We start from the raw sequence: 13,986 nt of genomic DNA on the forward strand, positions 1-13,986 counted from the left end.
TGAGCCATTTGCAAATGCATGCGCTACAAAATAATGTTTCACAGCACGGTGCGTACACGGCTCCATCCACCGCCATTTCACAAATTGTACAGGCCACAATGGCATTGGTGTCGACAAATCGTTGCTTGTTGAGTGTGTTTCCTGCCTGGTATGAGGGTGTTGCATGTCTAACTATTTCTTCTTTTACGTCCATGCTCATCTTGCTGAATGTTGATTTTGGCTGTGGTGGATTGATGTTTGCTTGTACTTGTGGTGCTGCACTTTTCCACGCAGTGAGTTTTTCCTGTCGCTGCGTTGACTGCTTTGGCTTTCGGCCACGTTTTGCTGGTTTGCATAGAGCACAGCCAGTGCGATGGTGAGGCTGCCATTCATGTATGGGGCCACATCCACCCCCTGCAAAACACCCAGTGTTAGATGCTGCACTGACAGTACGATCCATAACTAATTTACAAGTGTGGCAGAAAAAAGGGGGGTGCAGGCAGGGGTCATCTTTGGATGTGTCAACGTGGAAAACGGTCAGCAGACTTCCAGAATGCTCTTTTACACAATACTTTGTTTTCACACTCCTGGCGGAGAACTTTTCTCCTCCAATACGGCAGCACAAGCTCAGAAGGCTAGCATGCTCCTCCATAATCAGGATTATAAACGCCAAAAGGACCTCGATCAAAACTGGCACGAAAAGTTTCCAGGATGCACGTCAAGTTTCGAAACTGCTTGAAACTAATAGCCAGGACAACATAGATTGAGGGAAAATTGAAGGCGAGGGTGAGAAAATTTTCTTTTTCCAGGACCGCGGGGGCGCAGTAACAGGTCCAACCAATAGCAACAAAGTGGCCAACGATCAAGATCTATCTCGTTCGCAGGCCGTTGGAATCTGAAGGAGATCGCGGAAGCTCGTTCTGAGTTTGGGAGAAGGCAGCTGCAAGCTCTGGCAAGCGAATAACTCCAAATATTTAGGGCAAGCAGGCCAGAATCGATCTGAGAACGTACCGTATGGCAACCGAAAAATTGAATAAATTGTCTAAATATCTGGCTCTGTCACGCGATCACGGTGCAAAAATTCAAAAATTCAAATTTTGTGACGCCATATTTTTTGGCCGGAGAGCGCATGCATGAAACAGCCGTGCTTACTAGTCACTAGTGACTCGAGTTGTTCGTCCACGAAATTTTCAATTATGCACTGCGGTACCAGCAAGAGTAGGTAAGTTGGCATAGAACAACAGCTATGCACAGCCATGTTCATCTCCTCTTCACTTTGGAAGGCAGTACAAGCAAGCACCCTTCATACCTCGACATTGCCTTGGAGTGGAAGCAAATTCACCATGAGTTTTCCAATTCGCTACAATCGATCTCGGGGTGATGATCGTGTCTTCTTCATCACCACTGCAGCCTGGACAGCCTTCGGGAAGACATGTGTCACTCTCCTGCTCAACAGATTCCTACATCTAGATTTGGTTACCGTTAGGGAACGAAATAGAGCTGCAAAACATCAAAGTAATTGTTTTCTTCCATTCAATTACACTGCTGAGCGCGAGCATGCACAGCATGTTGACAGCTAAGCAGTACGCACGTCATCAAGCCCAATTTCCAAATATGGAAGGTGTTATTTATGAAATTTGACACGGTTCCTCTTCTCTGATCGGCTCGAGACACAGCTCATCGGAATCAGTGCCCAATTCTCCTTCGGATAAGCCATACTTATTTTTGGCGTTCAGTTTCCCGGTAGCAGTACTGGAAAACGGGTGTCAGATTTAGCCAAAATATCAATTTCACGGGAACTGCTTCAAGTGTGATTTTTCTGAAAGAAGGAATACCAAAGGGTCTACAAATGAATTTTTTTGGCATTCGAACCAGCCAAAGCAGAGATATGGCCCTTCAAAAACTGAAAATACCCGTCAAAATTTCAAAATTGCACTGATCAGCTGATCGATGTCAATCTATTTCGAGAGGGTTTCTGTACAATATCAGCGCATCCTTGCCAATCTCGGCCTGATTCACACTATCTGTCCAGCTAAAACCAGTTTAGACTAGAGCTGGGCTGAGTGTCGCGATCGCCACATGCAGCGCCTGCCTGGCCCAAGCTAGCTGGCCTGGCTGGCCTGCACTCAACCCACGCAATTGTATTTTCAAAAATGATAAAAAAATTCTTTGTTCTCAAACTGTTTGCCAATGCGACGAGCGTTTGTCAGCGACGTTGGAGCTCTGCGCTAGAGTTTTGTGCTGGCGCTACTTGGTCAGGAGACGGGTGATGAACACAAACGAAGGTCGCTCAGCAGGCCAAGGAAAAGCAAATTTCCTAGAGTTACGTCCAAGCTCGTCTCAAATCCTGAAGTATTTGAGCCAATTGAGGGGAGTGAAAGCGAACACGAGTCGCAGGCTGATGGAGCTGGTGAGGGCGTAGAAGATGACTCTGATCTTCCAGCTGATTTTTTATCCAGTGATGCCTCGTGTGATAACGATGGAGATTAGTCTGAAGAGGATTGCGATGATATTCCATCAGGAATTCGAATTGTTCACATGGAGAGCTTACAGCAATTGGTGACGTCAGCGTGTGTATGTAGTAATTATCAAGAGGGCAACCTGACTATCAAAGATAATTTTCGTCATGGCCTCGCCTCAACAATTAGTTTGCAGTGCGAATCGTGCTGCTCATCAACCAGTGTAGCCCTGGCAGAAAGACACCCACTTGCTAAATTGTACGATATAAACCGCCGCCGCAGTGTGCTTGCCATGCGCCTTATCGGTAGTGGACGAGAAGGTCTGAACAGTATCTGTGGGATATTGGATATGCCGCCTCCTGTTAGCAATTCTGGGCACAGCGATGCACTACACACTGCTGTGGAAACTGATGCTAGGGACAGCATGAAGAGTGCTGCACAGCGTCTTCTTGTTCGGCGAACAACAGAACAGCATTCCCACCCGGAGCATGTTGCAGTTAGCACCGATGGAACGTGGATGAAGCGCGGATTCTCATCAATGTTTGGTATGCCAACTGTTGTGTCCTATGAGACAGAAAAGGTTCTGGACGCGGAGGTGCTATCAAAACACTGCAGTGGATGTGAAACTTGGAAGAACAGATGGCAAGCAAGAAAGATTTCTAATGCCGAGTACGAACAATGGAAATGTTTTCGGCTGTGCTGGAAATGATGAGCTGCTCTAAGTTTCACTTGCCAGCTCTGGTCTTCTCAAGTTGGATGAAGAGAAGCAGTATCACAGGAGGAGAAGGTCCAGTGAGGAGCAAAAGTCAGCCAGGAAGAGAAGAAGAGCCATTCGAAAGGGATTTGCTGACACGATACAGCAAGCAGAGGTAGTCACATACATTGCTGGAGGGTTTTCAGAGTGCCAAAAGTTAGTGTTTTTTGGCCTTCCGACCAAACTTTGGTACACTATATCTCCAGACTGGCTCATCACAGCCCAATAAACCTTATATGTAGATTGATCAGTGAAAAATTTCCCAGATGCTGAATATATTTATAAAGCCATAGTTTTTTGTTTGGCGGATGTTAGCTGCCTCAGTAGTAATAATCTTTTTCGACGGTGACGGGCGTCTTCACAGATGATGTTGACTGGGTGGTGCTATTTGTGCCCTATCTCCAATCTGTTCTATTCAGCATCTGCTACTATTGTAGACTGTCGCTTATGATGCATTTTTAACACTTCAGCTGATATTGTGTTGCTGCTAGCATGTACCAAAAATCTGAGATGACGGCATTTTTTTACTCTCCAGTGCAGTGAACTTTTGGGACGATGCGAAGTAAATAAGTTCAAGGTAGTACTTTTATTAGGTGGTGGCGTGAATCATGAATCTGTGCTCAAAATTTTGTGGGAAAAGATTCACAGACACCGAAGTAATACCCGATTTTAGTTGTGTGTATTTGCGAATGGCATATTCCAGTACTGCTACCTTAAGTTGAATGGTAGCGCGCAAGGGAGAGACATGCACACGCTCAAGCAGCGTAACTGGTAACAGTGGGGGTCCATGGGGGCACTTTACATACAGCACGCAGTGCGCGCTTGAAGAGCCTTTCCAGACGGAGCTCCTGGTGAACAGATAGATATGGGGCATAAGCTGATAAGGATGCATACAGAAACTCAGGCAGCACAAAGCATTTGAAGTAGCAGATACGACATGAGATGGGTAAAGATGCAGCATGGCGGACTAAGACAGCTATTTTAGCAGAAACCCTGATAGGAACACGTTGAACCATTGTCTGCCAGCACATTGACGTGTCAAAATGTAAGCCTAGATACTTGGCCGATGGTACCACCGGCAGATCTTAACTATTGCATATCACACGTAGGGCAAAGGGTGGTGCTCTGTGAGGAGGGATTGGTAGGATTTGTGTTTTCGTTTCATTCAGAATTAAGCCACGCTGTCGTAGCCAGTCAGACAGGTGGTGTACTGCACCGGACAGTCGCTGAGCAACGCCGGTGTCTCGGCACTGGCTCGTAATGAGATGTCATCTGCAAATTGTGTTGGGGTAACACCGTATGACCTCAACACATGAGATATTATCTCGAACATACACAACGAAGAGCATGGACCCAGCACTGATCCCTGCGGAACACCACAGCTACTTGCGTAGGCAGCACTTTTGCTTGGGCCAATCTGGACGTACTGTTGACGATCGGTCAGGTACTACTCTGCATAATATAAATGTAGTGTAACATATACAATGCAGCATTACGGAGAGACAGTGCCGTCCGGTCTGTCTCACTTCGGGTTCGCGTAACGTCCCCTAACTCCCCTTCCTTGTTGCTCATCAGTATATCCGATAAATAGGCATTGGCGGATAATGCTCGAAAAGGTGGCAGATTCTGCTCGAAAAGCAGTGAAATTGGCAGAACCATACAAACCTTATGGCGGGCAATTCCTCGAATTCTGCTCCATTTCTTTATCCACATACCAAACATGCATGAAACTTACCAGAAAAAGTACCGAATTCTGCCAATTTTCTTCCGGCATTATCCGCATAATGCCTACCGATAAAATTTAATATGAGCCCTCCAAGTTAGTTAGTTAGTTAGTTGGGAGGTTGTTGCTTCCCATTCTGGAAGTGAGCCGTGGCCGTCCATGTACATGTACCTGGTACCGTGGCCCTTCATGTTTCCTCATAATCTTGGCTCGTGTCATTCCTGACACTCTTCCTTCGCTGTAACCATGGTGACGTTTAGCTTGTTTTCGTCCTGAGTCAGTGAGTGCGTTCACCTTTCCCTCTCCCATGTTACCCCCCCCCCCCCCACACACACACACACGTATTGACTGTTCCATTACAGTACTTGGAACCTTCCAAGTAACAGTTAGTTGGAACTTTCTACCTCACCAATATCTGGCAGAGCACACACACAGCCACTTTCGCACACCGTTGCTGTCCGCCGTTTCCGGATGTTGGGTCATGTTCTGAGGATGCCCTCAGATGCCCCGCCACAGCAGGCAATGGACAACTACTTCCGTCGAGATGTCACCGGTGTGCGTGGACGCCCGAAATCGAACCTGGCCACGGCAGTCAAGGCAAGCACAGCTGCCAGAGACATGCCACTGAAGACCATGACTGATCTGAGTGGGCTCAGAATGCGCGCTTTGGACAAGCAATCATGGAGGGAACTCTCAGCCTGAGCTGGTTTTGCTCGCGGCTGCAACGCACGGGGTAGTGAACCCAGGACAGAAGCGGACCAGGCATCATGACTTTGCACATCTATCGTTATGCTGCTTCATTACGCGACCTGTTTTATTATTATTATTATTATTAATATCTGGCTTACATGTATATGTATTCGTATTGGACAATCGCGGATATTTATTTATTTATTCATTTATTTCTGCACCTCGTGGCATGTCAAGACAGCCAATTGAATTGAGGAGAGGGTGAGACCAACCACGGAAGAAGAGAAAAAAGAAAATGAAGAGCACGTACACAAAGTGGGAAGGGATTAGCAACTTACAAAGCAATGGGATGCTCAGCGAGCTATACAGCGGAAGTGGGGACTGTGACTTTGTTTACTGGGAGATACTGAAGTGCTGTCTGACGAGGGTACGGAATTTGGGCATATCTGGAGCTTGTCTAACACTGGGAGGCAGTTGGAGCCATGTGGAGTAGGAGGAAAAGAAAGGAAAATTTACGAATAGGGTAGACCTAGCTAGGGGGAGACGAACGCAGCTTCGGGTGGTGCCACCTGAATTGAACCAATTAAGGGACTGTAAATGAGCAGGGTACTGGTCAAGAAAAATTGAATGTGCCAGGGTGCACTTGGAAGCATCAAAGTAGTGTTGCAGAGTGGTAGTGGATGCAGCAGCATACAAGTCTAGATTTGAGATATAACGATCATTACGAAATATGATGCGCAGTATACGGCGATGGAGAACTTCTAATTTACCTATGTGGGTTTTGTTAATGGTGGACCAGGCAGGGAAGCCGTACGTGAAGAGGGGAAGAATGTATGATTTATAAAAATTAATCCGGCAATTTTGGGGCAACTGGGACAAGTGACTTGACATTATGCCGACAGATCGGCATACTTTGGACGACACAATCATGATCAGCATGGTGAGACCAGGCGAGGGCGGAATCTATGACAATGCCAAGGTGTTTATGGTGGGGCGCTACAGAGATAGGGTGACCGGGATCATCGGGAAAGTGGAAGATAGGCACTGGATCTGTGGGAGGGGGAAAAAGGAGGAGCTCGGTTTTGGTCACATTTGGCTCAAGGTACCAAGTGCTCATCCAGTGAACAATGTCGTTGATACAGGCCTGAACTTTGGGGTACAGGGTGGCGTGAGACGGGGAGGAAGCAAGGACAGTGGTATCATCTGCAAACAAAGAAATATTGGGAATTGCATAGGGGAGGTCATTAACGTATGTGAGGAAGAGCAGGGGACCTAAAATGGAGCCCTGGGGCATTCCGGATGTCACAGACTCGGGGTCAGATAAGGTTCCATTTACTGTGGCGCACTGATTTCGGTCCAAGAGGTAGCTAGTTATCCAGGCGAGTAGGGAGCCGGAGACACCATGGGCACGAAGTTTGGCGATCAGGCCTGTTTTTACCTCTCGTCTTGATTCACCATTCCACAAGCGTAACGTCGTTACTTTATTATTAGAAGACTGTATTATTACTCTTTCATTCTCATGCCAAACAGCTAACTCATACTAAACAAGAATGACCAAACTAGCCACCTGCACCACCGAAGCAGGAACCTAAAACTCTAAACACACCAAGGAAAACAAGCCCCCTCTACGCCTACGGATCACGGACTACAATCCCGATCCTAGCGTAGCGGCAAATGATACATACTAGTACAAGTCGATGACAAAAGCGGTGCCGGTGTTAGGTGACAGCTGCATACGAATGCATGAAAGGGGTCAGACAGTTCATGTATCATGTGTACCGGCAGTTGTAACTGGAGCCGACTGAAAGTCAATACATCAATAGCAGTGTTAGTCATACATGAAGCCCAGACTACAGAAAGTGTAGCAGTGGATACAAAGTAAGTTGCATACGACGGGTGTTGCTTGTCGCCAACGTCGCCTACGGGGGCAACATCCTCTCCCCAGTGACGATTTATCCGTCACTAACACAACGGACGTCTAGCACGCAGAGCTTGGCTACTGGCCGGCGGAACACACCAGTCTGGGTCTTGACATCTGCTACCCGCACCAGGCCGTCTCTGCCGGGATAGGTCGCCGTCACTATCCCCTTCGGCCATGTGTTCCTCACTGCGTTGTCGTCGGCGATGACCACCACATCACCTACTTCCACCTTCTTCTCTGTTCTTCCGTGCCATTTGGTTCGCCGGGCTAGCGTTGGCAAGTATTCCTTAATCCAGCGGCGCCAGAAATGGTCTGCTAGCACTTGCACGATGCGCCACTGCCGGCGCAGATGTAGGTCATCACCACTGAATACTCCGGGCACTGGTGCTGCTGATGGCGTCCCTAGGAGGAAGTGGTTCGGCGTCAGGCTGTTGTCGTCAGTTGGGTCAGAGGACACATGTGTGAGCGGGCGGCTGTTGAGTATCGCCTCAACCTCTGTAAGAAGCGTGATGAGTGTATCCTCACGCGGAGCACGTTCCTTGAGCACGGCTCTCAAGGCGGTTTTCACGGACCTCACTAGTCGCTCCCACGCTCCCCCCATGTGCGGGGCTGCCGGAGGATTGAACTCCCACTTGATTCCTCTCGGTGTGAGCTCAGCTGTGAGGCGTGTCTGGTCCAGCTGGTCCAATGATTCCTTGAGTTCTCTTGCTGCACCTCGTAGGTTGGTGCCGTTGTCCGAGTAGATCACTCCAGGGCATCCTCTGCGACTGATCAACCGGCGAATTGCCATGATGGTACAGTCTGTTGTCAAGTCGTGTGACAGCTCCAGGTGTACAGCTCGGGTCGTAAGGCAGGTGAATATCACGCCGTACCGCTTCTCGTGACGTCGTCCGATAGTGACTGTCAGTGGCCCGAAATAGTCCATGCCGCAATGTGTGAACGGGCGGATGAACGTGGCAACGCGTGCGTCGGGAATCTGTCCCATCTGAGGTGGTGTTGGCTGCGCACGTTCATTTTTACACTGCTGGCATACAGTCCAGGTACGGCGGACGGCTGTGCGTAGTTTCAAGACCCAATACGTCTGGCGGACGTCGTTTGCCACACTGTCCTGACCATGGTGTCCATGCCAGACATGGTACTGCTGAAGGAGCATCTGTGTGAATGGGTGCGACGGGTCCAGGATGACAGGCTCGGGCGTCAGTGGACTTCCGGGTGGTGCACTTCGAATTCGGCCATGCATTCTCACCACACCGTCGCTATCTAGCACAGGTGAGAGGTCTCGAAGTTTGCTGCTGCTGCTCACATTGCTGTGCTTCTGAAGGTTGCCAATTTCCTCCCGGAAGCTGTCTTGCTGTGCTTTCTTCCACCACAGCTTCTGGGCCTGCTGGTACTCCAATGGCAGCAACTCAGAGCAAGTGACTGTGGGCTTGCTTGACGCTTTCGCACGCAGGTTGTTGACGTATCTGACGATCCATGCTGTCGTTCTCATCAGCCGAATCCAGGATGAGAAGCGGCTGATATCTGGCAGGGCTAGCTGCGCTTCTTTGGTGACTACCGCAGTAAACTCTGCCTTCATCTCGGCATGGTCGTCGCTAGTGGTAGTGTCTTGCCCAGGATTCTCTACTGGCCACTCAGACTCTGGCTTGGTCAGAAACTCAGGGCCATTCGTCCAGATGTGCTGCGCTGCTGATATCTCGGATGGGGCTCTGGTTGCTGCATCTGCTGGGTTGCTGTGTGTCGGGACCCACCGCCATTGCGATACATCAGTGAGCTCCTCAATCTCTCCGATACGATGTGCTACGAATGGCTTGAATCGACGGGCGTCTGCTCGGATCCATCGTAGGACAGTCATAGAGTCACTCCAGAGCACGATGCGGTCGATAGGTAGATCATGCTCTTTCCGGACGGTGTCGGCCATTCTGCTGGCCATCAGTGCAGCTTGCAGCTCCAGCCGCGGTATGGATACGGGTTTCAGTGGTGCAACTCGGGACTTGCCAAACACGAATGCGACTCTGGTGCTGTCGTCAGGTAGCGATAGCCTGAAGTAGGCTGCTGCGGCGAATGCTGACTCACTGGCGTCTCCGAACACGTGAAGCTCCAGGTCCTTTCTGTCCGCAATAGCCGTGCAGTAGCAACGCGGAATTGACCTGCTTCCGAGGTTGTGCACTCCCGTCCACCAGTCCGTCCATCTTTGGACGAGAGATCCTGGCAGTGGCTCGTCCCATCCGACGCCTGTGCGCCAAATGTCTTGTAGCAGAATGCGAGCCGACGTGGTGTAGTAGGTGAAGAAACCAAGGGGGTCGAACACAGACATCAGCTTGCGTAGGACTTCACGTTTTGTCACTTCTGGCGTGCTGCTTTGCTCCAGTCTACGGCTCAGACTAAAGCCGAACGCGTCTTCCCGTGGCAACCACTTCAGACCGAGTGTCTTCTCCACTACAGTCTCGTTGTCGCTGCTAATAGTGACTACCGATGGTGAGCATATATCTGGGGGTACGGCAGCAAGAGCATCAGGTGAGTTGCTGACCCAGCCTCTGATGGAGAAGCCTCCGGCTTCCTGGATTTGACTCACTTCCTTGATCCGTTGGGCTGCTTCTTCTGCCGTCGGCGTCGAGTCGAAGTAGTCGTCCATGTAGTGCTTGTCATGGATTGCAGTAACTGCATCTGGCGCGCTGTGCCGGAATTCGTCTGCATTTCTTCGCATTACATACTGGGCTGATGCTGGCGAACATACAGCGCCGAATGTCATGGCTCTCATCTGGTAGACATCAGGTTCACGGTCTCTGTCACTGCCTCGCCAAAGGAACCGCTGTGCAGGCTGATCGTCAGGTCGGATGTGCACTTGGTGAAACATCTGTCGGATATCCCCTCCGAACCCCACGCGGTGTTGTCTGAACTTGAACAGCACACTGGTGAGAGGGTTGAGATAGTCAGGGCCTGGCAGCAGGGCATCGTTGAGGCTGACCCCGTGGCTTGGCGCAGCTGCATCAAATACTAGGCGCAGCTTGCCTGGCTTGTTGGGGTTTGTCACTCCAAAATGTGGCAGGTACCACGCTCTCTGAGAAGGCATCTGGAGCTGGGAGGGTGTGAGCTTGGTGGCGTATCCGTCGTCAATATACTGTGCAATCTTGGCGCAGTACGCTTCAGAGAATGCAGGGTTCCTGTCCATCTTGCGTTCAATGGACAGGAGGCGGCGCGTTGCTGACGTTTTACTCTCCGGTAGGCTTACGTCAGCGTCTCTCCACAGCAAGCCGGTCTCCCATCGTTCCCCGATACGTCTCGTGGTGGATTCCAGGATCCTTTCCGCCTTCGCTTCCTGCCGCGAGCGTATTTTCTCGCTGCGGACTTGTACACCAAACGATTCTGTGGTGAAGTAGTGCTTCACCTGCTGGTGGAGACCGATATCCGTGTCCTCAGCACTGCCTTCTTCCGCTGTGTCAAGTCGGGCATGCAGTACCTGATCAGCGCCACCGAGTTGGCCGTGTATCGACCACCCCAGCTTGCACCGGCTCAGTGTGGGTGCGTTGGGTGGGCCCTCGATCGTCTCCCTGGGCAAGATAACATGGCAGTTGTCTTGGCCAATCAGCAAGCGCGGCTTCTGTGTCGCGCTGAGCGGGATGTCTGCGCTGCTCACGTGTTGCCAACGCTGTCGCTGATGGTTGATGTCGACATGCTGGGCTGGTAGGTGCAGCTCACGCACAGTCCGGGCCGACAGCTGGAGGTCGCCGTCCTGACCGCTCACGGTGATTGTGACCTCCCTGGAGTCAGGATCTTGCTGGCACATATCGTTCGTCCATGCTAGCGTCAATGGCCTACATGGCCCTTCTGCGCCCACCTGCTTTGCGATGTCTGAATCCAGCAGGGTGACCGTTGATGCTTCATCCAGTAGTGCTGCCGTGTTCACCACACCTTTCGGTCCGCGGATTGCTACCGGCACTGTCCTCAGAACGACTCTGCTTTGCTGCTGGGCGCTAGCTAGGTTCGTGCGTTCGACATCGTCCTTCCTCTTTGGTGGATGCAGCATCGGATGGTGAAGCCGGTCACAGCCATCCTTCTTACAGGGCGTACTGTCAGGGCACTCTCTAGTGCGGTGGCCCTGGCCAAGGCAGGTGAAGCATCGTCGTTCTGTCTTGACCCATCTCCAGCGCTCGTTGCTCGTCTTGCGTGCGAATTCTCGGCACTCAGCCACCTTGTGGCCTGCCCGTCCGCAGAAGTCGCACTTTCTCTCGCTGGCCACGAAGGCAGTCTGCCGCTGGCCGCTCTGTCGAGCAGTCGGTGGCGGCTTCATATTGCTGCCTGTTGACACACACTTTGCTGCCGTCGTGTCGAGTCTCCGAACACAACAGAGCGCATCTGCTCTCTTTGCGAGCCACTCTGCCAGTGTTTTCATCGTCACTGGATCTTTGCACTCTGCTACGTGCTCTCCCCATTGACGGGTCAAGCTGCTCGGTAGTTTCTGCACGATCTCCTGGCGGAGCTGCGGGTTAGCTAAGTGGCCTGTGCTCTTGAGGAGCTCCATGGTCGACACCAAGTTGCTAACCGAGTTCGCCAAGTCAATAAGCTGCTCAAAGTCGTCGTCTCGCAACTTAGGCATGGTCTTGACCTGGGCAATCATGGACTGGACCACATGGTCCGGCTGGCCGAACCGCATCTGGAGAGTGTGCATCACTCGATCAATGTTGTCCGGTACGACGAGCATTGACTTCACACTGTCCAAAGCCTTTCCCTTCAAGGTTCTCTGCAGACGGGTCATGTTCTCCTGGTTGGAGAAACCACACTCTGCAGTGGAGGCCGTAAACGTCCGGTTGAACATCGGCCATGCTGTCGGATCACCGTTGAAGGCCGGCAGGTCTTTTGTGGCTGATTGTCTAGCCATCATTCTCCGCAGGTCCTTGTCCGAGGTGTTCTGGTGGGCTGGAGTGGTCGCCCTCGGTGGCGTCAGCTTATCCGACAATACCTGGGCCAGCTGTGACACTGCTGATGCAACAGCTGTCTGTATGCTGTCACCTGATGTGGCCTGCGTCTGCAGGCTAGCAGGACCATCAGTACTTGCTGGTCGTTTCGGGCGTCCATCGTCACGGCACCCTGCTCCCGCGCTCCTGGACGAAGGTAGATCGCATGTGGGGGTGTCGGCACCGGCCGCACCATGTGGCTCACTTTGCGCTTTGGTCTGCAGCTCGCGCCTTTCCCGGTTGGAAGGTGCCATGTCCACCTGCATAACTGCTAGTTGAGCTCTGGTCTCCTCCAGCTCGTACTCTAGATTCTGCACTTGGTCCTCCAGGTCGCATGACGAGCTGGTGAGCTGGCTGATGTGATGGTCTCTGGCTACCAAGTCACTTTGGAGACGGTCGTTGCTTGCTTCGGCCTTGGCAAGATCTCCCTCCAGGGACTTGATCACCTGCACCTGGTCAGCATGCCTCGCGTCTTCCTGGAAGATCCGCTGCTTCAGGGTTGCAATCGTCTGTTGCTGTAGCTGGAGTTCGTCTTTCAGTCGTCTTTGTTCTTCAAGCTCCACAGTGAGCTTGTCGTCATAGGCTCGCTCAATGGAGCCAGTGTTCTGTCGGCATAACTTCAGCTGCCCCTCCAACTCCTGGATCCTTATCTCCGCAGCACACAGAGGCTGCACAAGGCTGGTGGCTGGAATTACTGCTGGGGTAGCCGCGTCATGTGGGTCACTGTCCGTGCACCCCTGGGCTGGCATGACACTTTGAGTCACTTCGACCTCCTCGTGCTGTGGGTGCTGTTCTGCGTCTTGAGCAGATACTGGTTCTTCACCGTCCCTCACGAAGTAGTGTGACTCCTGCATGTCCATTGCCCTCTCGCTGTGGCCGTAGTCGAGCACGGGTGCTGCTGTGCCTCCGTTGTCGACCTCCTCGTCGGCCTGAATCGCCGCCAGGTCCGCGGCGAGCTGGAGATTGGAGAGTCTCTTCTCGCTTTCCAGCCTATGGCTTCTCGCCTCCTCTTCAAGTGCAGCCACACGCTGCGCTGCCACCAGCTCCGCTTTCCGCTTCCTGGCTTCAGCAGCACTGCTCGAAGAGCGTCGAGAAACACTCGAGAATCGGCTAAGTGTCGAGGAGGAGATACTTTCGGTTTCCTCCGCGACGCTGCCTGCGACAACGTTACTGATATTGTCGCTCCTGCTGCAACACGTCGGCTTCACTTTCCGGCCTTTGGTCTCACGTTGAGATCGCCTGACCTGTTCACTGTGCCGCTTGTCGACGTCCATTATCTTTCCGTCCGGCTGGTTCGAATCCGGCTCGAAGGACCAATGTTTTTACCTCTCGTCTTGATTCACCATTCCACAAGCGTAACGTCGTTACTTTATTATTAGAAGACTGTATTATTACTCTTTCATTCTCATGCCAAACAGCTAACTCATACTAAACAAGAATGACCAAACTAGCCACCTGCACCACCGAAGCAGGAACCTAAAAGTAAAACTCTAAACACACCAAGGAAA

The 13,986-nt window shown here is 51.4% G+C and overlaps 1 protein-coding gene across 1 annotated transcript; it reads right to left on the minus strand.

Annotated features, from left to right (window-relative positions):
* Positions 1-7,557: 7,557 nt before the first annotated feature.
* LOC135806472 (uncharacterized) lies at positions 7,558-13,752 on the minus strand. Its single transcript, XM_065320664.1, has one exon. It carries the CDS (start codon positions 13,750-13,752, stop codon positions 7,558-7,560), a length of 6,195 nt encoding a protein of 2,064 aa, XP_065176736.1.
* Positions 13,753-13,986: the final 234 nt, after the last annotated feature.

This window comes from Sycon ciliatum, chromosome 1 (assembly GCF_964019385.1).
Source record: "Sycon ciliatum chromosome 1, ocSycCili1.1, whole genome shotgun sequence".
NCBI lineage: Eukaryota > Metazoa > Porifera > Calcarea > Leucosolenida > Sycettidae > Sycon > Sycon ciliatum.

Excerpts from the sequence above, each read along its gene's own strand:
- LOC135806472 (XM_065320664.1), bottom strand. The coding sequence starts at position 13,752 with ATGGACGTCGACAAGCGGCACAGTGAACAGGTCAGGCGATCTCAACGT.